This window comes from Lonchura striata, chromosome 2, assembly GCF_046129695.1.
Source record: "Lonchura striata isolate bLonStr1 chromosome 2, bLonStr1.mat, whole genome shotgun sequence".
NCBI classification, from domain to species: Eukaryota; Metazoa; Chordata; class Aves; order Passeriformes; family Estrildidae; genus Lonchura; species Lonchura striata.
Window position 1 is genome coordinate 32,411,489 of NC_134604.1, and position 27,573 is coordinate 32,439,061.

The 27,573-nt window shown below is 42.3% G+C and overlaps 2 protein-coding genes across 2 annotated transcripts; one reads left to right on the plus strand and one right to left on the minus strand.

Annotated features, from left to right (window-relative positions):
- The first annotated feature begins 232 nt into the window (after positions 1 to 232).
- AQP11 (aquaporin 11) lies at positions 233 to 13,119 on the plus strand. Its single transcript, XM_021533970.3, has 3 exons — positions 233 to 923; positions 5,027 to 5,143; positions 10,699 to 13,119. Exons 1-3 carry the CDS (start codon positions 329 to 331, stop codon positions 10,749 to 10,751), a joined length of 765 nt encoding a protein of 254 aa, XP_021389645.1. The 5' UTR covers positions 233 to 328; the 3' UTR covers positions 10,752 to 13,119.
- Positions 13,120 to 14,266: 1,147 nt separating this feature from the next.
- On the minus strand, positions 14,267 to 27,364 carry CLNS1A (chloride nucleotide-sensitive channel 1A). The gene is made up of 7 exons (XM_021533972.3): positions 27,163 to 27,364; positions 24,482 to 24,618; positions 22,116 to 22,220; positions 21,264 to 21,374; positions 20,650 to 20,823; positions 17,465 to 17,549; positions 14,267 to 15,068 (listed from the first exon to the last, which is right to left on the minus strand). The coding sequence occupies exons 1-6, from the start codon at positions 27,279 to 27,281 to the stop codon at positions 17,482 to 17,484; spliced, it is 714 nt and encodes a 237-aa protein (XP_021389647.1). The 5' UTR covers positions 27,282 to 27,364; the 3' UTR covers positions 14,267 to 15,068; positions 17,465 to 17,481.
- Between the last annotated feature and the right edge of the window lie 209 nt (positions 27,365 to 27,573).

Here is a 27,573-nt window from a genome sequence, read left to right on the forward strand (position 1 = left end):
GCCCTCCCTCCGCTCCCTGTCCGCCAGGCTGAGGGGACAAGGGAGCCCGTCCGTCCCGCGGCGGAGGGGCTGAGGGGGCAGCAGAGCCGCCTTGCCCCCGCTCCCCTGCCCGGGCTTTTCCACCGCTGGGAGAGAGCTGCCCTGTCCTACCCGTGCCCTGCAGGAAGCGGGATCCCCCTGCGCTCACCCCTGCCCTTTGCTCCGCCGGGCGAGGGTGAGTCAGGCTCCTGGCAGGTGCCGGCAGAAGCTGGTTCCTGCTTCCAAGGCATTTCGCCTCCCTCTCGTGCTCGCTCTCTCCCCGCAGCGCTCGGGCCCGTGACGCTCGGGCATGGCTGTCGGTGGGCTCGGCAGCTCCCTGCTGCTGATGTCCGGCGTCGTGGTGAGCGTGGGGCTGTGCCGGAGGCTGGCCCGGCGCCGGCTGCGCTCCCGCCCGCTCCTCTTCGCTTTCCTCCTGGAGATGTTCAGCACCTTCCAGATTTGCGCCTGCACCAACGAGCTCAGCCTGCTGGGCGACGTGGAGCCGAAGCCGCACACCGCCCTCACGCTCACCTACGGCTTCACCGTGCTGCACGGCCTGACCCTCGCCGGCAGCACATGCAATCCCTGCGGGACCCTGCAGCCCATGTGGGGCGGCGGCACGTCGCTCGGCATGGGGGGACTCAAGATCGCCGCTCAGTTCGTGGCTGCGGTGCTCGCCAGAGTGTTCATGCACTTTATCTGGAGTCTGGAGATGGCAGAGACACATCTTGGAGCGCTCTCGCAGGGCTGCAGCAGCCCCATGCAGACTACAGAGATGCAGGCGTTCTGCATAGAACTGCTCTTTTCTGTCGTTTTCCAGCTGGCCGTCCTGCGAGCCGAAAGCGTTAATCCCAAATACAGAGTCCATTTAATTGCTCTTCTCGTCACCATGCTCGTGTATGCAGGTTAGCCTTTTTACTTTTTCCTTCTTCTGTCCCTGCAATAAACTTGTAACGGAAGGGGTTCTTACTGTTTTCTTAGAAGGGTTAAGATGCAAAATGCTTTTTCTTAAATTACACTTTCCTTGATGGTTTCTCTTTGTATCGTCCTACATATGCAAAGTTCATTTGGCATTTATATAAAGTTTGCCTGGTTGCATTCCAGGCAGGTATGGGGTTAAGGATGAAATGAGTTATGCAGTTAAAGTGATGTCAGGTCTGCAAGTACATATGGTTAAGTGTTAAAATATCTCAGTGAAGGACTGTTTCATAATCCGACTATTTATACAGCATGAGAGATTTCATACTATGTGCTTTGATTACTAAGTGACATTGGGAGAGCACCGCTGGCTGCATCAGGAGAAAGTGCTGATTGTGCAAGAGCAGGGTACAGACCGGTAGGTAATACAGAAGGTCTGCATTTAAATAATGCATAATTTATATCAGTGCAGTTTGTTTAACTACTTCCTTAATTCAGAAGTGGGAATAGTTTTTTGTGGAATGCATACAGAAATAATGCCTCATGAGACCAAATGCAAAAAAAAAGAGGCAAAAAATAGGTGCTTGTTTTATTAGAGCCTCCCTTGTCTGTAATGCTATGTGTGTCCATATCCCTGCCTTTCACTACCTGATTGTCACCTCAGCTTCTCAGAGTGTCACCTGTGCATCCCCTCTGGCCAAATGGGAATGGAGAGGTGAGGGGAGTCAGTCTGAACTTCCTTCTTCTGACTGTTGATGTTCCCTCTTGTCCCCACCGAAGTGACAAGAGTTGTTAGGTCACTTGAGGATTGCCCTGCTGGGAGTCCTTCTCCTCCTGGCAAGGAGATTGTGTAGCTTAGAGAAGTGAAAGAGATGATTACAGAACTCTTGCTGTTGCTACTGCCCCCATCACAGAAAAAGTCATCTAGGGAATTACCAAATCCCTTTGAGAGAGGGCGAGATGACTTCTCTTGCCTGCAAACATCCAGGATGTCATTGATGCCTTGTCCTAAAGGCTTAGCTGTATTACTGCTATTTAACATAATAGCATCCAGAACAGTGTACAGTCACATTTTCAGATGTAGTAATGTAAAAATCTTTACTCATTATCTTTAGCTGAAATTAGCTAATACCTATAAGATAAAAGTCACTGGGGAGTTTTGAGAATTAACTTAGCAATTTGAACTACTTTCTAAAAGCAGAAGCAAGTTGTCAGTGCATTTGAGGACATTAAATATATTTCTGAGTTCTGCTTGGTGGAAGTGTAGCCAAATATCCTCCTCCCTCTTCTACAAGCATAGAAATCTGGATTCTTGATTCCTAACATTCTTCTCCTGCTTAGCAAACAGTCATATAAAATAATACGTGTCACACAGCCTTTATTTTAGCTAATTCATACAAAGAATTCACTCCCAGTGTCATTGGCCAGCTTCCTGTCTTTCCTACCAGGAGAAGGCTAAGTATTCTACACGAAGGCTGGGTGTACTAAGTGCCCTTCTGTGCCATAAACTTGAGCTTGTTGGGACTCCCCGGTGCAATCTATCTGCATGCACTTCTAGGAAACCTCAGGCATTCTTTGCATCATGTGCACAACACCCTGTGCTACCTGGTCATGTTTCTTTGCATTTCTTTTAAACTACAGTCCACTTGTCTACTATAAAAATATACAGGTTTTCAGATCCTGTCATGGGTGGGGTGGTAACGAGGAGCCTGGTAAGTGGCCGTGGACAATGCCTGCTGCACATATCCCACATATCCTGTGGATGTCATGGCATAGCCCTAGCCATGTCCCAGCTCTGCTGCTTACATGCAGCAGGGAGAGCCACTTACAAACCAGGTGTCACAAATAGTGGCCTCCAGCAGGGTGGGTTCTCATCTGCAGGCTGTGAAGACAGACAGATGCGTAATTTAGCTGGGCTGGATCTTTCTCAGGAAATCTCCACCTCTTAGTTGACTGTTTATAGGTCTGCCATGCACCATACTCCAACAAAGAACATCAGGTTATACAGTTGTTTCAAAATTACAAGCTGTTACTTTAGTTTTTCTTATACTTTTTTGTATTTAAAAATATTAGGATTTTTTTTTTTTACATTTAGTCCTACACAAACCAAATATTTATAGTAGTACATACTGTACACAGAAGCTTCAATATTGCTTCACTCTTTTTTTCTACTAAATACAGACAAAAAGAAAAGATTATGTCTTTACATATTACCCTTAATAATGATTCATTAGCTAAGGATGCAGACCGTATACAAGACGGTAAAGAATATTTTTGTGTCATTTCTTTGGGAAAGTACTTATTCAGAGGTTAAAAAAACCCACCTTTTGAAGGCTTTTTCATTTACAGGCAACATTACAGTTAGGTCAGAATCATATGAAATTGGTTCAATTTTTCTGAACCTAATGTATCAAGGTACAGATGACACATTTTTAATTCTGAGTTTCTTTCTAATTTTGGCCTTTAATAAAGGCAAAAAGGTAAAATTACTTTCTCATGCACTGTGTTGCATTACTTCCCCTTTTAAAGTTTTTATGCACCACCCCATCAAAGAGATTACACTTCTTCTGCCATAAAATAATTTATTTTCTGGTACACAGACTGAGGTGCTAAATGAATAATTTTAAGTAAGATTACAGTGATGCCCCTGGTCTATGGTTGATATTCCAGTAGTTATTCAATATTGAAGAAATATAGCAGTTAAGACTCTGTCTAATGCTTAATGTTCATCAGCTGCATCCTGAAAGTGAAATTCTGCTTTCAACTGTATGTTTGTGGACATAACAGCAGAAGCAGTGGAGTCATAAACAGATTAAAGCAAAGTAAATTATGGTAGCTGGGCTTCCTGGCAACCATGGACATTGCTAATATGTCAGTGTGCAGAAAAACAGACTGCACAGTAAATCTGACTTGTTCTTGAGAACAAGTGTAAAACCACAGTAAACTAAGTAGTAAAAAAAAAATTAAAATTTTCCTGAACTGTATTAATAGTAAAAAAAGTAATAAGAGAATATAATAATAATAGAAAGAGAAGATAATAACAATAGAGAAATACAGAAGAAGAGAATGACAAAGACCTTACTGAAACTTTGGATACATGATTGCACAGTCATAGCAAATGAGGATTACAGCAGCAGGGTATTTGTACAAAGGGTAAGTTCAAAGCTCATACAAGTTTATTTAGGGAGAAGTCAAGAATAAACTGTAAGGAATTATACAGATGCAACTATAGAATATTTTATGGTAGTAGGTTAATAGATAAAACAGGTATGGGGTGGTTAGTAGCTAACAGTACAGGAATGCAGGTAATTCAGCTGAGTAATGCTTTTTCTGCAGAATTGCAATGAGAGGAACAACATATGTCAGAATTAAACACATGCAGCTCCAGGTTCATCTGCAGTATAATTATAGTTTAGTCCCCAGTGTAATGTGTTTGGATCTTGTTATTTAGAAAATGTTTAGGCAACTTCATTTACATCTGAAATCACAGGCAAGGAAAGATGCTTGGCTTCCTTCTACAAGAGAGTGGAGTGGCACGTGCTTCTATTTTCTTTGAACAACATATAGAGTTTTCCCACAGTTCATATACCATGTGACAATCCTAACATTCTATACATTGATAAAATAATACTGGCATTCTTATAAGAAAGTCTAGAGGTCAGCTTAGTAAGAACACTACTTGACAGTTTTTTCTTTCATCTTGCATATGTGTTTCATGTGACACAAGGCTATAATGTAATGGCTTATGTAATTTCTGTCTCCTTTAAAATCATGATACAGAAATAGCTTCGAGTTTTATCAATAGAAACATTCAACATTAGCTAGACGTGTCTCTTTAATGATTATTTGCTAGAAAGAGATAAAGGAAGTTATAGCTTACCCTTCACATGTTTTAAAACCTTTGAGAAAACAGTTAAACTGTTTATTGAGTCATCAAGTGAGTAACTCCAGAAGAGTTTTACCTGTTCAAACTGTTTCTGCTAATTCATTTTAATGCAGGGTGTAGATTTCTTGTAGTATGGTGCATTTGAATTTAAAGTAAATATCTAAAAGGATGGTTTGATTTCATGCTGTTTACATCTTATTACAGGTGGAAATCTCACAGGAGCAATATTTAACCCAGCACTGGCTTTTTCATTACATGCAGATTGTTTCTATGGCAAATTTTTGAGTTACTCACTAGTATATTGGCTAGCACCATGCTTAGGTAAGTTCGTAATACTTCATGCGTTTAAGAAAGTGTTATTTAATATATGGTTCATAAATCAAGAATTAAGTTTTCTTTATTTGAGAATGTTTGACTTTTGCACTAAATCAATCCAAAAGTAAATTATAATGTATGTGTTGAAATCATCAGAATTGTAGTTTCATTTTGCAAATGCAGGCTGTGTATTTTTAATGTTTTTTAATGCTCTATGTAGAGTGCCTGCAGCACTATTTAGTGAATTATAGAATTATTTGGATTGGGAAGGACCTTTAAAGATCATGTGGTCCTTGACTGAAAGTATGTATCAGCCTAATTAACTTCAAAAAGAGAAACATACTGGTTACCACACAGTGTCTGTCTGTGACAAAACTGTCACAGTTTTGTTCTGTGACAGTTTACAAAAACATGGGGATGATACATATTTTAAAAAAACCTACCCACAGGTATTGGAACAAGTGCCTTAAATATGCTTTCTCAATTACCATTTTTTTATCCCCATAGTGTCTAAACTTTGCAGTTCTCATTCTGTGTTTTTCTCCTAGCCACTGTTGCACACAGTCTGCTCTTAAGTTTAAGAATAAGAAGTGTTAGCAGCTATGTTTTTCCTAACTTATGGTTTTAATTTGGAAGCTATTGATTTTGACTTCTAGCTGTGTGCAGATGAAAATGTTCCATGTGATACTTCATGCTGTTGTTTGTTTACAGTTGGTCTCTACAAATCTTGAGCTTTCTGCTTAGGGTATGTAAGGCAGCAGTCTGCTAATCCCAAATTCTTTCATGACTGTTAATCCTATTAGAAGGTACAACAGTGATGAAGGCAGAACAGGATGTAAAATATACACAGGACACACTGGAAAGGGATCCTGTTATGACCAAAAACTTCTTTTTCTTGAGTTCATGTCTGTGCATGTTCTATTTGCCTTCACTCTCAGTCAGCCAAAAACAAAGACAGAAGTTTAAACCTAACTAAAATTCACTTTAATATAATCTTGTTGAATTAGATCTCTAAACAGGATGACTGAACAATACAGTAAGCTTGTTAACTGTTCAGTGAGTAATTAATGAAATGTCATAGGCAAAGCTGATCAGTATTGCTCGGCTCCTGACAGACCAGATAATATCTCTCACAATTCAGCTTTAGCTTTCATTAACTGATTTCAACCTCATAACCATTTAAAGATTTCCCAGGTTGTAAGGATATGAGATTTAATCTTTTGGCAAGTGATTTAAAGTAACAGGAGGCATTCTGAAACCCCATGTTCTACTTACATGCCAATATGTGTCCTGCAGAACAGCTTTGCAGCAAACCTCCAGGTGATTTTTGACGTGAGAAAATCAACAGTTGTTAACCGAAATGGACTCATGACTTGAGGAACTTAGAATGTGGTTAGGGTGCAATGTTACCTTTCTAGGAAAATTCATAAACAGTTGTTTATCATTAGTTAACATCTAGAATATACACACAAAATACACTGAATGCTGTCTCTTGATTTATGAGGAACTCCTCTAGACTGAGCAGTTGTAAAGATGTGAATACTCAAGACAATCACTTCTTGCAGTGTCACTACTGTAGCCAACATTTAGTGACAGATCTCAGGTCTGTGGATCACCTGAAGGACTGAGCAATCTATTGGTGGTAAAATGTCTCATTACAGAGTGAGGTTGTTTCATTATAAATCTACAGTTCAAAACAAATGTAGTGTCTGAGGTACAAGTAGGAGATTGCTGTATTTGAAAACTGAATTGATGAATACAGGAGTGCAGATCTACAAATGTTAACACGAAGTTAATTTTTTCTGACACTTTTTGAAAATAAGAAAATTACCTATTATGATGATAAATACTTGTAGAAAGAACCTCTAAACAGAATCACAAAAGTAGATGATGAGGGAAGGGATATTTTAAATTCAATTGTAAAAATTACTTTCAGAATCCATTTGTCAGCAGAAATGCTGTTTCAGACTTCCTAGAAACTGGCAAAGCCACAATGATATGCTGATCTGATGTCTTCTTCCAGCATCAGCCTCTCAGATGGTTAAATTACTTTGTTCTTACTTTTGGAAATTCTTTCAGAAGGGTTTTTTTGGGTCTTGCCTCACAGTAGAACCCTAGACTAACATATCATGAAACTTAAAATTGCCACTGGAAAGTGCAATATATTCTCATTTATGGCTGTGGCAAGGATATGGAGAGCATTCAGAATTCAACTGAATCCTGATCTGGCTGTAAGCAAAGGACACTTGGAAGAAGAGGAAGATTGGTTATCACTTTCACAAGACAAGGATGAAATGGAAGTTTTCTTTTAGGATAAAAAAAATCTACTAGTGGCTTATGGTCTTTCAGGAATTTAATCTTGAAACTGTAGTTAATTACTCATTTTTCAAAATGGCTTCACCTATGTTCTGGTGAAGGTGATTCTCCAGCAGCATTAAACTCTGGATTCCTGCAATAAACATAGATACCAGCAAGTGTTAATAACTTAACACAGGCAGGCCTAAGTTCTGCACTCTGAAGGCAGACTCAGTAAGTACCAGTGGAACAAAGATGGTTTCTGTTTTACTGCCAGAGGAATTCATGTTAGTTGTCCAGGCATGATTATACCATCAGTAATGATGGGGACTGAGCTAATGCTGCTCTTTCAGTACCAGCGAGATGGTAGCTTTGAATAGAAATGCTGGTGACAAGATAGTTGTGAGGTCAATAAAATAAAATGCTCTTCCCTGGACAGGTTAGCCTATCATAGAATTGTATTGTTGAATGAGGGACATTAAAGACCATCCAGTTCACTTAGCAGTTGATGTAAATGGAGGAGGTAAGCAAGGGAGAAGGCAAGGTGAGACTTTGACCTTTCTGCTCAGAGAAGGGGCTGCCAGCAAGCTCAGAACACTTAAGCAAAGAAACAAGAATTCCAAATCTGTGTCTAGTGAAGTGTTCAGTATCTCGGGGCCTTGGAAGCAAAGGAGGTTTTCAACAAACAACTGGGAAACAAACTACTCCTATTCCCAGATTCTGGTCCTCATAGGGGTTTTCAGCCCCACAGACATCATCTGACAGCAAAAACTCTCATGCAGTGAGTGGATGCAATCCATGAAGTTCCTAAAAACTGTCAGTAATTATGTCAAATTAAAATCCTAACGGGCCAGTGAGTGGTAATGCTGAACTTGACCTACCTACAGAGAAGAATGGGTTTTGAATATGGCCACTTGGGTTGTAGTTCTCACCAGAGTTCAGGGTGCAGAAGAAGACTGGGAAGGTAAATAGCAGAGCTGTCCAGACTTTGGACTTCAAAACAAAATTCTGCTTATTTAGGGAATTGCTAAGTTAGTAGTAATTCCCTTGGAAACTGCTATAAATGGGAAAAAGTGATTTTTAGAAAAAGCTCATGAGAGCTCAGTTATAGATTTAGATGTGCAGAAGGAATCTGTCCCATAGTGTTAGACTGGGAATTTGTACAAAAAGCCTCTCCTTGCTGGCTAGACAAAGAGCTTCCCTACAACAAAGGAGAACATGCAAGAAGTTGTAACTGGGCAAGACAGCAAAGGAGGAGTATAAGAGCTTTGAAAAGGCACTTGGAAACAAAGACAGGAAGGTTAGAGCTTAACTGGAACTAAGAGAAGGGACATGCAGAGTTACAAATATACTAATGACAAAACAAGTCCAGAGAAAATGCAGATCCATCGGTGGATGGGGGAGACAACCTAGTGAGGGGTGGCACAGAAAAGGCTGAGGTACCACTCAGTCTTCCCAAGCAAAATTTGCTCCCAAACCTCTGTGTAAATCAGTAAGGTTTTGGAAAGGAAGCAATAAATAGGGAACAATAAATAGGAACATGTGTGATTGTGAATCCATTGACTCTAGTGGGATTCACCAAGAAATTAAGGTAGAGTTGGCCAATGTTGGAATTGTCCTTAATTTGTGAGACGTTACAGCAGTTGGAGGAGGTTCCTGCCATGGGAAATGTGCTAATACTACATCTACTTTTAAGGAGGAGAGGGAAGCCAGGGAACTATAAGCTAGTTGGTCTCACTTCAGCCAGTGGGAAGATGGTGAAGTATTTAGTCTTGGAATCTATTTCCAGCCATGTAGACAACACAAACACAGGAACAGTCAGCACAGACTTAGTGAGGGTAATCCATGCTTGACCAGCTTGGTGGCCTTCTGTGATGCATTGCATTGGGAATGACAAAGCAGCAGGGATGCACTGTACCTTCACTTCAGTAAGGTTTTTGAGACCACCTCCCACAGCGTTCTTGGTTCAAAGTGGGGTCACACAAAAAGACTGTTAGATGGAATAAAGGTTGGCTAAACCATTGGCCTCAAACTGTCATAATCAATGGGCTGACACCTGGCTGGTGGCCAGTATCATACAGAGTATGCTGGTGTAATTACTGCCTCCTTCTAGTCAATGCCTGTGAGGTGACATCTGGACCGTGGGTGGAGTCCCCCAGTTCAAGAGCAATGTGTCAAAAAACAAGATCCAGGCAGTGGAGGACCACAGAAACAATTAAGTGCTTAGAGCACCTGATCTAAGGGGGCAGGCTGAGGGAACCAGACTTGTTTAGACTGCAAAAATAAGATGAAAGCATGCTTTAAGGACACTCAAGCATTATTTCAAGAGTAGTTACAAGGACAACAGAGATTAACCATTCTTTTTGGCAACAGGTAACAGCAAGGCCACAGACTGGGGCATGGGAAGTTCAGCTTAGACTCCAGGAAAACATTCAGAAGCAACACTGAAATTATTTTCCTGAACAAATGCTACAGTCTCCAGCATGGAGGTTTTTGGTACTCAGGCAGGGAAAGTCTCACTGACCCATCCAGCATAGGCAAAGTCCTGCACTAAGTGGCAGACTGGACTAAACAGAATTCCTTTTAATAAGCTTTTTTGTGATCTGAGAGGTTTCATAAATACAAGCTTATGTGTGGGGAACACCCTCAAGCAGGATCCTCTTCATCTCTGAAAGAATGAACTGACTTTTTTTAACTGCAGGAAATAAACTATCTGGATGCCCTTTGGACTCGGTGATCCTTATGGGTCCCTTCCAACTTGAGATAGAAGTTTCTTTATGAGATTTGTACACTATCTCTAACTACCATTTTTTCAGCTTCAGAATAAACCCTTAATCAGAATGATCTTCAAAAAAACACTCACCATCCCATAGCCACCTGGCAGCACCTAAAAACAATGTGGTTATCTAAACAGGCACAGCTAACAAACTCAGGTGAGGGATGGAGGTTAAGCTGCTCGTTCAATCATTTACACATCCAGCCACAAAGAAAGCAGCCCTGACCAGGAACAGGAAGGTGTTGGATTCACCCAAACTCTCTGCCTTTGGCTTAGTTTACACAGATTAAAGTATTAATTGCACTAGGAAAAATAAGATTATCTCACAGGGTGCAGTTGCGTGGCCTGTTGAAGCTTCCTTTCCAAAAGGTCCTGCTGTACTGCGTTAAGAGATTCAAATATGTGAATGGAATGTTCATTTTCCATAGCAGTACTGTGTCCTTCTCAAACTCATTTAAATAAAGGTCCTTTCTGTAACTTCTCATTTCAGGTACAATACTTGTGGCTTTTATATGGGATGAAATCTTTCCTCGGAAATCTTGAGACATCAAATCCAGAAATTTCGGAGCACTACATTAAAAAATATTTTCAACATCTGCAGACATAAAAGCTTTCAGAGAACTGTTGACAGACTTCTGTGCCATCTTTATGCTGTATTTTCAGATTTCATGTTTGAAATATTTGACTTACCATTTTGTATTCAAATAATTATTTTGTAAATGCAATTGGGATTTTGGGAATATCTGCCACCATTTTCAGTTAAGCCATATGAATGCAAAGGACTTGTAAAACACAAATTTGTCACTTTAGCCATAAGTGCCATTTGCTGACCTTTATTAGCATGCAAAACTGATTTTAGAGAAATACCCCATCCTTTCAAGGTTTGATTTTATGGGATTTCTTCCCATTGAAGGCACCTGCAAAAAGAGAGCTGAAGATTTCTTATACTGACCTCATCATATTCCTACTTGCCATATACCTACCTCTGAGAGGAAGAAAGGCTACACTACTCCCTAGAAAAGTTTCCGCAGTTCTGTTCTAGAGACACCCTACACCAAAATTAAAAGCCTGTATGACCAACATTCTTTTAATAATAATTTTAATACCTGAGTGCAGGTAAGTAACCCCTCATTTCCTTCCAGGAAGGCTCTGTCACATCCTGTTCCAATGCAGACTGTTGAATATTTACCTTGGTTTGAAAAAGCAGTAATAAAACACCATAAAATCCTGCAGACACACACATCAAATGGTATTTTAGGCAAAATCCTCGACTTTTAGCAGCAATTACTGCTGCCTCTTCACATAGACACAGTATATAGGGATGAATCATGTAATACTCAATTTGTCCTTGATTTTATGTAGCTCTTACCAACTTCTTTAAAAAACAAATGAATCTGCAATGCAGGAGAGTAAGTAACAGAGATAAAAACTGCAGGAAAGCTACATACACAAGCATGCCCTTTACAGCCTCAGCTGAGGCAAACACCACTGATGGGTACTACCCTCTGAAGTTCTGTTTTATAGCACGAGGTTTCTTCTTCTGGCTGCAGCTTAATATTTAAACATGCCAAAATGTATTTCTCAAATTCAAGAGTAAATTCAGTTTTTATTTTTATGGTTACTTGGTTTGAAAGGAGATATGGTTAACAAATTCTACAAAGATCTCAGTATTATGTCCCTCGCCTCATCATCCAAGTCACCCTACACACCATATTTTAAGAGTAAAGGAATCGGATAGGGCGGTTTTCACAGTAAACTGATGAAGTCTTTAACAGCTACTATTGTTAGCTATCTTTTTTGCAAGAGTTTGGGAAGTAAATATTTCCATGTAATTTCTCCCTTGTTGCAATAAAATCTTTTCTTGTTTTATTTTTCCAAGGTACCTGTAATATTATATTGCAAAATTAAATCAATTATATGAATGTGCTTTACATACACGAGTCCCATCCATGACCCTGTATTATTAATATTATATATATTATTAATAATAAAAAAATTAGCCTGCTAATAATACGCTGAAGAGAGCTAGAACTGCTGGGTTATCATTCAGCAGTTCTTCAACTGTCGTGGGAACAGATCTACCAAAGGAAAATTTGCCTTGTTAAAACTCCATAGCAAGGACCATACACCAGCACACTGATCCTGGAACTATGTGATCCTCTGAAAAAATACGTATTTTTATACCTTGTTCTGCTTCTAAAACAGATAGTTTTGGAGGTTTCTACCTTCCCGTTCTTGCTTTACTGATTTTTTTATCTCTTTAACCTCCATGATCCATACTTAATAAATTTTTCGCCCCACTTTTTCACATCATTTCTTATGGAAAAAGTCTTTCAAAATCTACATGATTTGATGTCTCCTCTGAAGCCATGGAGCCCACAGGATAAAGGTATCAAAAATAAACCTCAGAGCATAAAAATAGATAAGAGAAAACAGATCTACAAACCTACAGGCAGCCAAGATTTGTTAGATTAGAGGCCCTACTTCCACATCATTTTTGCCATGGCCCACAAGAGCAAAGTCCATAAAGTGAAGAAGTCAAATCAGATCTGACTTCTCCATGTCTGCCTTGTTTATTTTGGCACAACATAGTTTAAAAGAAATTGGTACAAATCTAGGTTATTAACAAGTAGTTGCTCTATTTACAGGCTCTAGAATATAATTTTTTTTTAAAAATTACTAGGAATTAGACAAGCCTTAAATTGACTAAATCAATGCAAAACAAAAGTAAAATAACAAAAGTAGAGAAATAATGAAAAATAAACTTAAGATAGGAACTGAAGAATTTAACTGGTTTTGGTGATGCAGGCAAAAAGGAGTATTTTACATTTGAGCTAATGAATGTTTGTGAAGTCCAGAACATTTACACAAAAAAAGTTTTATTGAAAATAAAATTTGTCAATCCACACAAGACACTTCTCATTGCTACCTTCAGCATTCATCCAGGTTTGTTTCCACCTCATCTCAATTAATCTTACTCCATTAATTTGACTGGAAGCATTACAAGGTGTCTGCTCCTGGAGCTCCACATTAGTACAACACAAATTCTCCTTCTGATGTAGTGAGAGTGCTGAGAGGAACTGTGAACAGTCCAGCTGCCCTGGAGCTAACTTTACTCATCTGCCAGGGTATGTAACAGGCTGCTACTTATCTTGGAACACAACAGGCAGACCACATTCCAACTCAGATTTTCACACACTAAAAAATCCCCACCAGTCTGCTTCAACAGTGGATGGTGACTTAGAATTCAATGAGCCTTTTGCCTCAATTATGGTGCCAGAGTTTTACCTATTCCAAAATCTCACCATGCCAAGATTCAACAAACTCCAGTGCATAAATCAACTCTGTATCCTTTGTAACTCTGAATTCCTAACAATAACATGGACACAGTCACATGAGTAAGTTTGTATGTATACAAAGGGGCTGGTAAAGACATTCCTGTAGAATGTCTTGTTGCACAAGCTGAACACCTCATTCATTCAGCTACATCAGTGGTTCACAGCACTGTTCCAACATCCCTAATCTGACTGGCATTCCTAACGAATATTCAACAAAGAGTGGTTATAATTAGCACATACCTTGGAACCAAATCCCATCCTGACGTGTAAGCAGAGTGTAGAGCCAGTAAACTGTTCATATACCAACACAGCAATACGTCACCCCCAACCCCCCAAAATATCACAGGTCAACTTCAAAGTGAAAGAAAATGGAAGAAGTTTGGTCCAGACTTTCAATACTATGGAAAGAGAGGAACAACCTGAATTTGCTGATATTTTCCAATGGCAAAATCACCACCCTGCAGAGAGATGAAACTGGAAAAGCTCCAGCAGGACCAACATATTGGCAATCTAAAGCCGGGTCCCTAATTTTGGGATGTGTCTGGCTACTCTGTCACAGGCATACTCTGCAAATGCTCTGCCCTTTTATCCTCACATCCAGGTAAATGATGAAAATGGCTTTGGCTTCACTGAAGATTTTTTTGTTACAGAAGAGAGTTCTGAAACTCAAGGGCTCAAGCTGCTTGCTGAAGTAAAGGAGCGAGAACTGCAACAGTGAGCTGGTTGTGAGATACAAAAATCTTAAGTTTATTTAACAATGTTAACATTTAATACAAAGACACAAAACAGTTCTCTTTGTCCAGACCTTACAGACTTTATTCCATCTCCTCTACCACCCAAGCTCAGCTCTTAGGGAAATAAAAGGGATAGCACTGAAATGGTAAAGCCAGTTACTTGAGGGGATTTTAATTTAGCTTTTCTTTTAATCCTTGGCCAACCCTATTTCCTTTTAGTCGTAACACTTCTATTCCCATTTCTACTCCACAGAGTCAATGACAGGTAAAAAAATATGGAAAATTCTAGGACAATCTAAAATTCTGTTCTACTTACAGTTTTATTTCTGAAGTCCTAGAATTCCTACAAAGGCTTCTTTAAAAGGCCAGAGAGTTTGGTCAGAGAGACTGTGGCTGCCCCATCCCTGGCAGTGTTCACAGCCAGGTTCGGATAGGGTCCTGAGCAAACTGACCTACTCAATGGCATCCATGCCCATGGCAGGTGGGGTTGGAAACAGATGATCTTTAAGGTCTGTTCCAACCCAAACAGTTCTGTGATTCTGTGAAATTACCCCAGATTAGCCCCATTCAAGTGTTAGATGCAAGAGGTTTTATTGTTTTTGTTTATTTTGGTTTTTTTTAAATAACCCCATAGTGGTCACAAATGTCAAACCCTGTTTTAAACATCTCTACAAGCATTTACAGACCTAGATGTCTAAACTTAGGTCATTAAAAGAAAGGTTAACTCCCGATAGTCACTGCAATGCCTTCGGTTTTACAGTTTATTCTGGAAGTGCCACAAGAGGAATCTGAAAGACACAAGACACCCAAGTTTACATAATTGGCATTAAAATAAAAGGTTATTAAGCATCACAGAGTAGTTGCTATCTGTTGGTTGCAGTCAGAGGGCAGCACTTTACTACAAGCCCATGAATTTTCAGAAGGGCTGAGCATCTTTGCCTTTGGCAGCAGCTCTAGCTCAGGTCAGCTAAGGACAGCATGTGCTCACAGCAGGCACCAGGGTGCCCTGGCAGAGCCCGCTGCACCCACACGCAGACACACCAGTTGCTTCAGAACAATTGCTGCAACCTCGTGATGCCACAGACAAAACACCACTTATTGCAGAACACTGGAAATGTCCTGCACCACATGCCAGCAAGTCTTCCAGGAGCTTCAGCAGGAGACTGTCACATCTCATTTGGGTGGCATGCAGCATGACATCACACAAGGGCATTGTTTGGGAGGTAGGGCAGCATGCTGCTCTCTAAGGGATCACCAACAAGATGTTCCTGTACATCATTTTGCAGTTCAGGAGGTTAAAAGGGCCAAGCTGCTCCATGGAGTACCCACAAGATCACAGCATGCTCCCTCTCCACCCCTATATACAGAGTGCAGGGCAAAGCCACCCTCTGAGTAGGGTGATTAGCACAGACCTCCAAGAGCTGTCCTTGTCACTTTCTACCTTAAGTTCCTTGCTGCTGCCTTAGATCCTAGATTCCTAAACTTCCTTAGATTACATCCACACACTTGGGCTGGTGGTTAATCTGAAAAGGGCCATCCCAAACTGCTACCTGGAGTGATGTCACTGCAGCACCTGACACTGCATGTGCAGATCACTTGATCTGCTCTGACAGGGATCAGCCTCTCAGCTGTGAACAGCTCAAGCAGAAGCACAGGAGGCAATCCTCTCCAGTCAACTCTCACAGCATTCATCTCCCACAGCCACATGCTGTACCATGGGAGGCAGAGTAATTCCATTAACCAACACTACTTCTTACTGGGTGTATTTTGTCCTTTTCTAGAAGAACAGTCTACAACACTTCCCATCAGCACTTTCAGGCTTCTTAGAAAACTGCTATCAGCTACTAATTCTCCTTAATCCAGCTAAATTTTAACCAGGATAATAGGTAAAGTAGTCAAATTTGAATTTTTCAACAGCATGATTTTTTTTTTTAATAAACCATTGACCAAAATAATCTTGCAGATGGAGTCATCTGAGTCTAAATTTCCATTTCACTAAGAGGCACCCGATCTACAGTTAAAGGCTTTTCTCTGATTCTTAAGCATGTCCTTCACCAAACTGGCAAACCAGCCAATGGCAGGACAACCAGTAAATAATTTTTTTTAAGAACTCCTCTCTGTTCTGCAAAATCCTTCTCAGAGTAGAAATGCAACTACAGCAGTTTGAGCTCTTACACCAGAAAATAAGCATCAATTCAGGAACAATGGCAATGGTGGAGATCAGTAAGTGAACACAAGACTATGCTGAGACTTTCAGAACTGCAAGTATGCAGCACCCTTCCACTACAGCCCACCTTGGGAAGACTGCAGCCTCTTTCTTTGTGACACTGTAATCCCATATCAACTGCTTTCCTACTTTTCTTTCAATGTGTCACACTCCTTTTTGTGTCCCTTTCCTCCTTTCTCCCCTGAGCTTTTGGCTGTCTGCTCCACAGCTGCTCTCTCCAGCATTTCACATGGGATAGTTGGACACTCACTTTAAGGTAAGAGCTGTCAGTCTCCTTTCTGGGACAGGCAGAAGAACTGGGACAACACAGCACTTGAGCAGCACATACAGACTGAGCACTGCTGAAGCAAAGCTGGCATCACAACCCCACAGTGCCTGTGCATCTCTACAGGCAGTCCTAGAAAAAGCTGCTCTTCCTCTCCCTCCCAGCAGCAGCAAGGACCACTGGCACAACTTGTAATGCTACTAAGAGAAGAAAAGCAAGTACAGGTGATGGAAGACAAGGGATCACACTGGCACAACCACTTGAGCAGGGTGTTGTCTCTAAGCTGTTCACTCCTGAGAGTGGGAAATCCTACACACTAAAGGCAAAACAACAGACACTAAAGACAGTAACTTCCCAGGGATGCCTCCATGTGTTCAAGTATCAGCATCTAAGAGCCTTTGAGATTAGACAATTCTTAAATCAACTTAAAGGCTGACCTGTCTTCCAGACAAGCACATCCATGCAGGTTGCCTCTGCAGGGTAATGGTTTATGCCAGCAGGCATTTTGGCACAGATCATTAAACATCTTTCTACATTCGTGATAACTACAGCTCCCTTTTCCTTCTTCTACATCACCACCATCCTGATATAATGAAATACCTCCTGTATGATCACATACACTACACAAATTACAGAGAGGGAAGGCTCTGCAGGACTGAAAAGCACTGGTGTGAGAAGTCAGAAGAACTTACAGCAGCACCTGTCCTCCTCAGTGATCGACTTCGGCATCTTCAAACTGCCCAGCAACTACTGGCGCTATGTCCACCTCCATCGAATCTGAAAAAAAACCAGCCAGAGCTCCGTAAACAAGCGGATCAGGGATGACGTTCTCACGGGTGTCCTAGGGTGATGTTATGGTGTTTGTATCTCCAATCATGTGTTCTGTTTATGTTTGATATTATGTTCTGTGCTTTCAGAACTGACTATGAAAGTGAAGGTTTGTTTTGCCTTATTATCAGCCGGTTCACCTCCTACCAGGGTCTGCTGTCTAGAAGAGGTGAGTGCTGGCGGGTTTTGCTTTGCTTGCTTGCTGGGCTTGCTTGCTTTGCTTGCTGGCTTTTGCTTGCTTGCTGTGCTTGCTTCTGCTTTTGCCTTTGTTTCCTAATTAGTTTAGCCAAGCAGCCCAATTCTTTCCCTGGACTGTTCTTTTTCCTTTCCTTTTCCTGAATACCATCCAACCCGCTCCAGACTGGGACCTGGAAACACAGAGGAACACCGAGAGCCTGCGCTTTGTGATCTGCAGCAGCCATTCCCAGTGCCCAAAGCAATCCCCAGTGTCCAGACCTGGGCGACCACTCCCAGGAAAGACTTTCTGGATTTGTTCATCTCTTCAGAGTGGTGAAAGAGTTTTGTTGTCATCTGGGGTTGTTAATTTTTTTTTGGTGCTGGGGAGTGTTTGTTTGTTAAATAAACAGGTTCTTTTCCACTTCTCTCAGAAAAAATTTTTTCCCGAACCAGGTGGGTGGGGAGGGGCCGTGGGAGTTTGTTTTCTGGGGGCTCCTTCCAGCGGGTTTTCCCCAAATTTGCCCTAAACTAGGACAACGGGAAAGAGAGCTGATGCCCTCTGCTGACAAGAGGTGGCCAGGACAGAAAACCCGTTCACTGAATTTCTGAAAGTAGCCTAAGGAAACGCTGATAGGCTCACAAGTGTCTGGGGTTGCTCCAGCACTGCTGGTCAGTCATTTACAGATGTCACCACTTCCTACAACCTCATCTCACCCTGTCTTATTAGAAGACCCAAATACGGGATTTTAACTATTTCATGTTTTAAATAAAGTTTTGGTGTAAGAAATGTAATGATTCCTTTGAATAACTTTATTTGAGTAGGGAGAGGCTGTATGCTGTTCTGAAACAATAATTGAAAAGAAAGATTGCCCTATGCTACAACGTCAAAAAAATAAAGTACATCTGAAACTGAACAGCCCTGTGGATGTTAATAATTGCAGCACACCAAGCAGCAGTACTGTAGCAAGTAAGATTAGAAAAGTAAAGAAAACTGATGAAGATGACTCTGAGACACGTGACATACTTGCTGTTCAATTTATATTAATTTCTGGAATTTTGGAATTCAGAAGCCTGACTAAATTTTCAAACAAAGGGCACTGCTGAAACATGAGCCTATCACCTATGGTTGTCTTTACATAAATTTATTCAAAACTGCAGGACAAAGAGAACCTGAAAAGAAATGACAAAACAAGATTTAAAAACTTCTCCCGGTGGATGAGAACAAATTAGTTATTATTTTCTAGAAATCCACAAGTGCTGGATAATTTTCCATCTTTCAAAAACATGAGGGCATATAAAAAGCACTGCAATTTATATATAAAAGAGAAGCAATACTACTAAAGTACTTTCCTGTTCTTCTCCCAGATAATATATTGCTCTAGTGAAAACAGCACACAGAAAAGATAGTTTGAGAAATCAGGTGGTTTTCCCCAAACAAAAAAAATTTTACTCCTTAAATACACAATTGAATTATCAATAGAATTAAGAAACAGCATCCTTCAGAAAAATACATATTTTTAAATAATTCTGTTTCAGTGTTTAAATGATTCAGAACTCACCCTGAACTCTAACACCCTGAACAGTTAAGATTACTGTTAACTTATAATTTACGGTATTAAAAAAAAAACCCAAAATCAAAACTCAAATAAAAACTACAATTAATTTAGAGTAGAAACTGCTTCCTAACCCTGGTGTAGACTGATTAATTTTTTTTAATCCTAAATCAACTTCACTTTACCACTGTTCCAGGAAATTACACCAGGAAGAATCAAATGTTCCTAACACTGAAGTGCTCACTCTTTGACAGAGCAGCCCTCAATCCACAGCAGGCTAGGTGGTGCCCACAGGGCCACAGGCATGTGGGTGATCCCTAACTCTCTGCAGTGAGGTATCACCCACAGCATCCTCACTCAGTCCTGCTTCACGGATTAGCCAAACTGGAGAGCCACCACTTTCCCATCACAGAACCACAGCATGGTTTGGGTCGGAAGGGACCTTGCAGCCATGGGCAGGGACACCTCCAACTAGACCTGGTTGCTCAAAGCCCCATCCAGCCTGGTCTTGAACACTTCCAAGGATGGGGCAGCCACAGCTTCCCTGGGCAAGTGGCTCACCACCCCCATGGTAAAAAATCTCTCCTTTTATCTATGTGAGTCTCACCTCCTTTGATTTTAAGCCATTCCCCCTTGTCCTGCAGCAACTGATGTTACAGAAAAGTCTGTCCCCATTTTTAAGTACTGAAAGGCCTCAGTAAGGTCTCCTCAGAGCCTTCTCTTTTCCAAGCTAAACATCCCAACTGTCTCAGTCTGTTTCCATAGCAGAGGTGCTCCAGACTCCTGATCATCTTAATGACCTCTGGACTCACTCCAGGAGTTCCATATCCTATTATGCTGAGGACCTCAGAGCTGGATGCAGCACTGCAGGTGAGGTCTCACCAGAGTGAAGCAGAGGGGCAGATTCTCCTCCCTCTCCCTGCTGGCCATGCTGATTTGGGTACAGCCCAGGATATGACTGATATTCTGGGCTGTGAGTGACCATTGCCAGGTTATGTCCAACTTTGCATCCACCAGCACCCCCACGTCCTTTTTGGCAGGGCTGCTCTTAATCCCTTCATCTCCCAGCCGTGTTGATACTGGGAGTTGCTCCAGCCCAGGTGCCAGCACCTTGCACTTGGCCTTGTTGAACCTCATGAGGTTCCCATGCATCCACTCCTCAGTTTTGTTCAGGACCCTCTGGATGGCATCCCATCCTTCTGGAGTGTCAGCTGCACCCCTCAGCTTGCTGTTTGCAAACTTGCTGAGGGTGCCCTCAATCCCACTGGCTGTGTGACTGATGAAGGAATATTCTCTAGTAAAACAAAAGCACATCTTACCTTCAAACTCCCTTATGGAGTCCTCTGTTCTCACTCCAGCCATGTTGTACTGGGTGCTGACAGACTGGGCTAACATGCCTTCTAACCTCTCCAGCGTGGCCTGGCCTTCTGCAGTTAAATGTGACAACCCCTCTTCATATGTGTAAAAGCTCGGGATGTCACCTTGTTCTAGCTCTGCAAAAACAAGTGTATATTTGGCAGACTTAAGTTTAGGAGCCAGAAACATGCAGAGGTGGAGGAACAGGGGAGCAGCTGGGCAAATTATGCTCATATGAACTGACAGATTAAAAATCTGCTTACATCAGGTAAAGAATACACAGAGCAATGTGAACTGACCACAAAGCAGCACAGGCATTGAACCTGGACTAGCACAGCCACTGGGAAGAGGAATGGCTGCTCTTTGTATCTGTGGGCTTTGGAGAGCCAGAACAATGCTTTTGCTGAATTCCTGTCATTTGCAATAGGTAAACTATAGGTTTTCTGCAGAATTATAGATTTCTATACTTTGCCTGTGACAAAAGGGATATTTAGGAAAGATGATTAATAAACAATTCTGACAGATACCAGGTATCCAGGGGCTGGCAGGTATTTCAAAAGAAGCAAGTGTTACCAACCGCGGGCCTCAACATCGTACTCATCCCCCTCGTAATCGTTGTCCGAGTCCTCATCGTCTGGGTCTGGGTGCAGGGCCTGGCACTCACACATCGCTGAGAACATGGCTTCCACTGCAGGAACACAAGTGAACACAGACCTCCACCAACACCCCAAAGCAACAGGCAAGAAACCCCTCTCCAAGTGATCAGAGGGAGTCAGGATACTCCTTTAGCAGAACCACAGTTGAATTCGTATTTGAAAGCATCATCCAACAAGCCAGAAGCCATGTAAGAAACAAATCAGGTTTCAGAGATCCAGCCTGGTGTGCTTTAGCCTCTTAACAGCACTTTTGCATTATTTTATTGATGATAAAGGTTTATCTCTGGACAGTTATGTCTGTGGCTACCTACTGTAGGAAAACTTGCAGCATCTCATTCATCAGATTCCTAAAACTTGAATCCAACTCTAAGCTCCACACCAGACAGGATGACAGCTTTCCAGTGGTAGTGTCAAGGTATTAGCATGTTTCTAATGAAGTTGTAACTGACTCAAATATCACTGAATTTGTAATTAAAAAGACATTTTCCATACATATTCTCCACAAATGTATATACGTGAGATTATCCACATTGTGTATTTTTACTCAACAGTTTATATTTTAAAGCACTGGAATTCTCCTTGAGAAGCAGCTGCTTGAAAGAGTCCCATTTTTCAAGCCAGGCAGAACAATTTGCTTTCTTCTTTCCAGCACACAGGAATCAAGTCACTAGAGAAGGACACTGGAGGATCATAGTATTTACATCTCTGCATCCAAGTGTCTTCTACATAGAAGCAGGACTTCAAAGTAAAACACAGCTCCCATTCACACTTACAGGCTGATTTGTCGCTAGGTACGAATCTGAACTCTGCAATCGGCTCGACATCATCTTCGCTGTCGTCCTCCTCCCCTTCAGTCATGGGAGCTTCTTTTGTCTCCTCTTTAAGAAATGGAAAGATTTAGAAGAAACACGTTTATTTTGTAAAAAAAAAAAAAAAAAAAAAAAAAAAAAAAAAAAAAAGAGTCACATTTGCTTACTCTTTCAGGAGCACACACATAATCAAATCAGAAACAACCTAGGAGACGCACAAAACCTCCACTCTGTTCTCCCAAAAAACCCCGTGACACTCCAAGACCCACATAGATATATGAGGCCCTCTCATAGCACCTCAACAACACTTGCAAAACATGTGAAAACTTCTCTGTTTGTAACTTAAGGAGTAACGATTTCTGTACTGCTCACACAATATACTCAAGTATTTCAGGAAAATTGCCTGATTCTTATTAAAAACATCAACGCTGAAAACCCCTCGTTACCATTTTTTAGATCACATGAATATGGATTTTTTTATGGATCCTTAACATAATTGTCACTAAATCAACCAGCTTCCAGTGTGGCCCCTCACAGAGGACTTTGACATATGCAGAGGATCTCTGCTCCATTTCCAACATTCCCAGTCAGCCAGCAAGATGTCAGAAATACAAAGTGCACCCAGAACCAATGACAACTGCGGTGCTTTCTGACTTCTGTACACCATGTAATTGATAAATAAGCATCAGTGTGGTGTTTTACTTTCTGTGAATAAAAACTCCACAGAAATGGCTGCAGTTCCTCCCTTCGGGGCTGGGGACACTGCACTGACAGCCTCAGAAGTGCACAAATATTTTCTACAGGAGAAGAGGCTGTGCCATTGAGAGTAGTTTTCATCACACACAAAACTGGCATCACCAAGAATATGAAGAAGCCAAGAAGCTGCCAGGCAGCTGCCCCAAAAATGAAGTGTCCAAAGAAGCTACCCAGTTCTTTTCCAACTGACACCCACAGGCACAGCTTGTTACTGCTGAGTCCAGCTCTTTGTTTTCAATGCAGCCAACCTCTGAGTGCCTTTTTCTAAAAAAGGGGTGAGGACAAGGCACAAATACACAGAGAGCACATGCTAAACTTTGAGAGGAAGAACACAATGTACCCTGCACAACTGCGAATGAAGACTCCTGAAGCCAACTAAGTGGAAAGGTTTAACACTATTCAGCAGTTAAAATTGCAGGCCAGGGCTAGACTTTGAAAAGCAAAACTTATCTGCTGTGGAAGATTTACTGTAGACAGAGTTGATATACTAAAAATACAACCACAAAAATTACCCACAAAATATCAGTCTATTAAGGTTTTTAGATAAAGGCTTTCACAGGATACCCATTATTTTCAAATGCCATAATCAGAATTAATTAAAAGCTACAAACAGCATCTTTCTTCAGATGAGGCTCTTTTTTCTTCAAAATAATTACAGTTAAAGGAAAATAAGGAAGAAGAACCAAGAGACATAAGCAAATATCCTCTTATTATTTGAAGTGATAAACTGTCAGAGAACATTAGTAATATAAAAGAAGGAAATAATGCATTAACAGCTTAAAAGCACCTCCACCTCCCCAGAGTCTTGTCATTACTTTTTGGATACAGTAAAAAAAAAAAAAAAAAAAAAAAAAAAGATAAAATGCCAAATTTTAACCTTTAGCTGTGAGGACCAGTAGGCATGAAGGGGAAAAGGACACCTGCTCAAGATCTAACATTTAATCTTCAATTGTAAAGGCAATTTTTGACACACTTAAATATTAACAGGTCTTCCAGAAGAAAAATATCTATATATCTATATATATAATACAATCTTAATACAAACAATGAAACAGAAAGCTTGCTTTCTCTACAGCAAAGCAAGAATGGCCAAAAAAGGTGGGTTTTGTGGGCCACTACAAAGATTCATTAAAGTCTGGTAACATGACCTATTGCATTTTCTTGTTTGTATTTAACCAAGCTGTGGGAGAAAATGAACAAAAATTCCCTGGCTGTGAAACAGCAGGAATTCATCAAGCCTGGAAAGGGCAGCAACATTAACATAAATTCAATAAAGAAAAAAACATACTCAAGATGGAATCAAAGGGAGACCAGCAGAGGAACTAAATAGTTTAAAACAGTGTAAGAGGGCAGAGAACTGATTCTCAGCACCATCAGTGTACAAGCCACAAGCTGAGAGCAGAACTGCAAAGAAGTGACTCTAAACAAATGCTAAGCTGTGCTTCTACAGTAACTATCCTTCAGGAAAATAAAAAAGAAAATACAAGCAATTACTTAAAACCAACATTTCCTCCTACTGAGGAGGAAATCCTGTCACCCAGGACTGTGTGGGAGCAGCAAGCAACACTCCTTACCTTCGAACTTGGCGTTCACCATGACGTATAAATGCTCCCTTGGGTAGGCACTCGGGTCCCTGGAGACGGCGTGCAAACTTATAGTGGGGTAATCCAAGGAGAAGCCAACTCCGGAGTTTTCCAGCCAGGATAAGCGACTAATGAGGGAGGAAAAGAGGAATTTAGAAAGTTAGAAATTAACGGAGGACAGTATCTGATTCAAGCTTGCAGAAAAGCAAACCACCCCCAAAACATGAGTAATTGTGGACAAGGCACTTGGCCCACTCTGCAGGCATACACGGTCCTGGACCTGCCTGAACAGGTCTTTGCAACCGCATTAATTGATGGCTGAGGTAAAAGACACCTTTGCTGAAAGAATGTGAAGCTAAGAACTCTAAACCCATCACAACTTTATCTCATTTGCACTAAATGCTGAATTTTCCTCCCTGCGTCTCCATTTTCTTCTCCCTGCAGGTATCTAGCATTCCAAAGTCAACTACAGAGGTTCAGATGATTTGTAATTCAAGCTATTAAATGTGGTTTTCCAAAGAGGAAAACAAAGAACACCGAAAGGCAAGTCAGTGACATAATAATTCCTAGGGAATTATAGATCTGATGTGGGTATAGCCTGTAGACAGAAAACAGCCAGTTCTGTGATCAGCAGAGCCAGGTTATGGGTATTCCTCCAGTCACAATTTATGTGCTATAGCCTCTGCTTTCCCCATTTTTGCTGTCATCCCTAACCACAGCATGGGACAGCACAGGTTGTCACCCCCAGGATGCTGCCTCCTTCATATCAGAACAATCAACATCTTTCTACATACTGAGAAATCAAACTCAAACTAGATTTGGGTGCCTGTAATCAATGATGTCACACAGTGAACAGAAATACTCAGTGCCAGAAAGCAAGACCTCCACCATGTGCAAAACTCAGCATTCACAAGCTTTTGTGGTGGAACAAAACCAATGGAAAGCTCACAGAAGACTCCTGGTATTAGAAAATCTGGCTGAGAGCAAAAGCTAGTACAGTGGGAGCAAGGAGTTTATTTCCTAGCCTCAACTATCCAGTCCTCAATGTTTACAGCTGCTGGTGGAGAGTCACTACATGGATCAAGAGCCACATTATGCTCCTGGATACCCTGTTCTCCCATGGCACTTCTGCAAACACTGGTGTTTTCTGTTCATCCCAACAAGAGACTCTAGTGAAACCTCTGTGGTGCAACTGAAATACATGGAAACTAGCAGACCTGCAGTCGCCTCACACTAAAGTCTACTGAAAGCAACTTACAAGGAAACACAACATTATACATCCTCAGAGCAGATACCCCACAAACAGAAGTCCTGGTAGCTGTAACCAAACTAAATAAAACAGTGAACAAATATGCAGAGAGATTCCTCTCCAACACAGCATTAATAAGCTCTGATGGGGCAAAAGCTCCTCCAACAATAATGGCCATTTCATAAAAGTTTCCTAGTCTGAGGTTTTTAAAAGTGCACATTTTAAATTATGTTTTTGTTCCAACAATGCTCTTCAGTTACAGAATCTATTATGAGTACTTTTCCATGGTTAAAGAAAATTACATGGTTTTAATTATCAAGCTGTCCCCCTGAGCTATAAAATGCAGGGAGAACTGAAAGGAGACCATAAAGAGCTCAGATAACATCTTTCAGAATAACTAGACTAATTCCTGCCTGGTAAAAACAGTCTCCATGTGATTAATGCAACATGAAAGACTTCACAGAACCAGAGTAGTTCTTAAAAGCAGAAACCAACCAGCCCCGTCTACTCCCCTGTTAAAAGAGGAGAGTTGCCATGGTTTTAATTATAGAATGGTTTGGGTTGGAAAAGACCTGAAAGATCATCTAGTTCCAATCCATTACCTTGGGCAGGGACACCTTCCAGTACACCAGGATGCTCGGAGCCACAACCAACCTGGCCTTGAACACTTCCAAGAATGGGACATGCAATGTTTCTTTGGGCCACCTGTGCCAGGGTCTCACCCTGCTCACAGTAAGGAATTTTCTCCTAAAAACCAATCTAGCGCTCTTTTTCAGTCTGAAGCCATTCCTCCTTGTCCTGTCACTACAGTTCCTGTCAAAGAGCCCCTCTGTGCCCTCCCCGCGTGCCCATTCTGATACTGGGAGGTTGCCATGAGGTCCCCACACAACTTTCTCAGCCCGTCTTCACAGAAGAGGTGCTCCAGTCCCCTCATCAACTGTGTGGTGTCTGCTGGGCTTGCTCCAAGCTTTCCAGGTCCTTTTAGCTGGCGATTCCCGTGCTGGATAGAGCGCTCCAGGTGGAGTCTCACAAAAGCCGTGGGGCAGAATTCCCTCTCTTGCCCAGCTGCCACGCTGCTTTTGCTGTGGCCCAGGACACAACTGGCTTTCAGGGCTGCAAGTGCACATTTCTCCACCATGCTGAGTTTTACAAAACGGTTTGGTGGGGAGGAACCTTACAGCCCTGTCGTTCCAAGCCCCTGCCTTGGCCAGGGACACCTCCCACTAGACCAGGTCGCTCCAAGCCCCATCCAGCCCGGCCCTGGATGCCCCAGCCAGCGGGTACCGCTGCCTCTTGCCTGCTTTAAAGCGAGCGGAGCCGCGGGACGCCCCGCAGAGCCCCGCAGCCCCCGAGGCCTCCCCCACATCCCGGGGCCTCAGGGCCGGGGCAGCGCCCGAGGGCTCCCGGCCCGGTGTCCCCGCACCTCTCGGCGATGTACAGCGTGCCGGAGCCCAGGCTGCGCCCCGCCAGCAGCGCCTCCGTGTCCGGCTGCTGGTGGCGGACGCCGTCGGACGGCGGCGGGAAGCGCTTGAGGAAGCTCATGGCGCCGCCGCCGCCGCCCTGCTGCACCGCCGCGGCCGCCGGAAGCGGAACGCGCCGCTCCGTGATGCCGTTCCGCCCGGGCCGCCGCGGCTCCGCCCGGGACGCGATGGCTCCGCCCCGGGATGCCACGGCTCCGCCCCGGGATGTCACGGCTCCGCCCCGGGATGTCACGGCTCCGCCCGGGACGCCACGGCTCCGCCCGGGGCGCCGCGGCTCCGCCCCGGGATGTCACGGCTCCGCCCGGGACGCCACGGCTCCGCCCGGGACGCCACGGCTCCGCCCCGGGATGTCA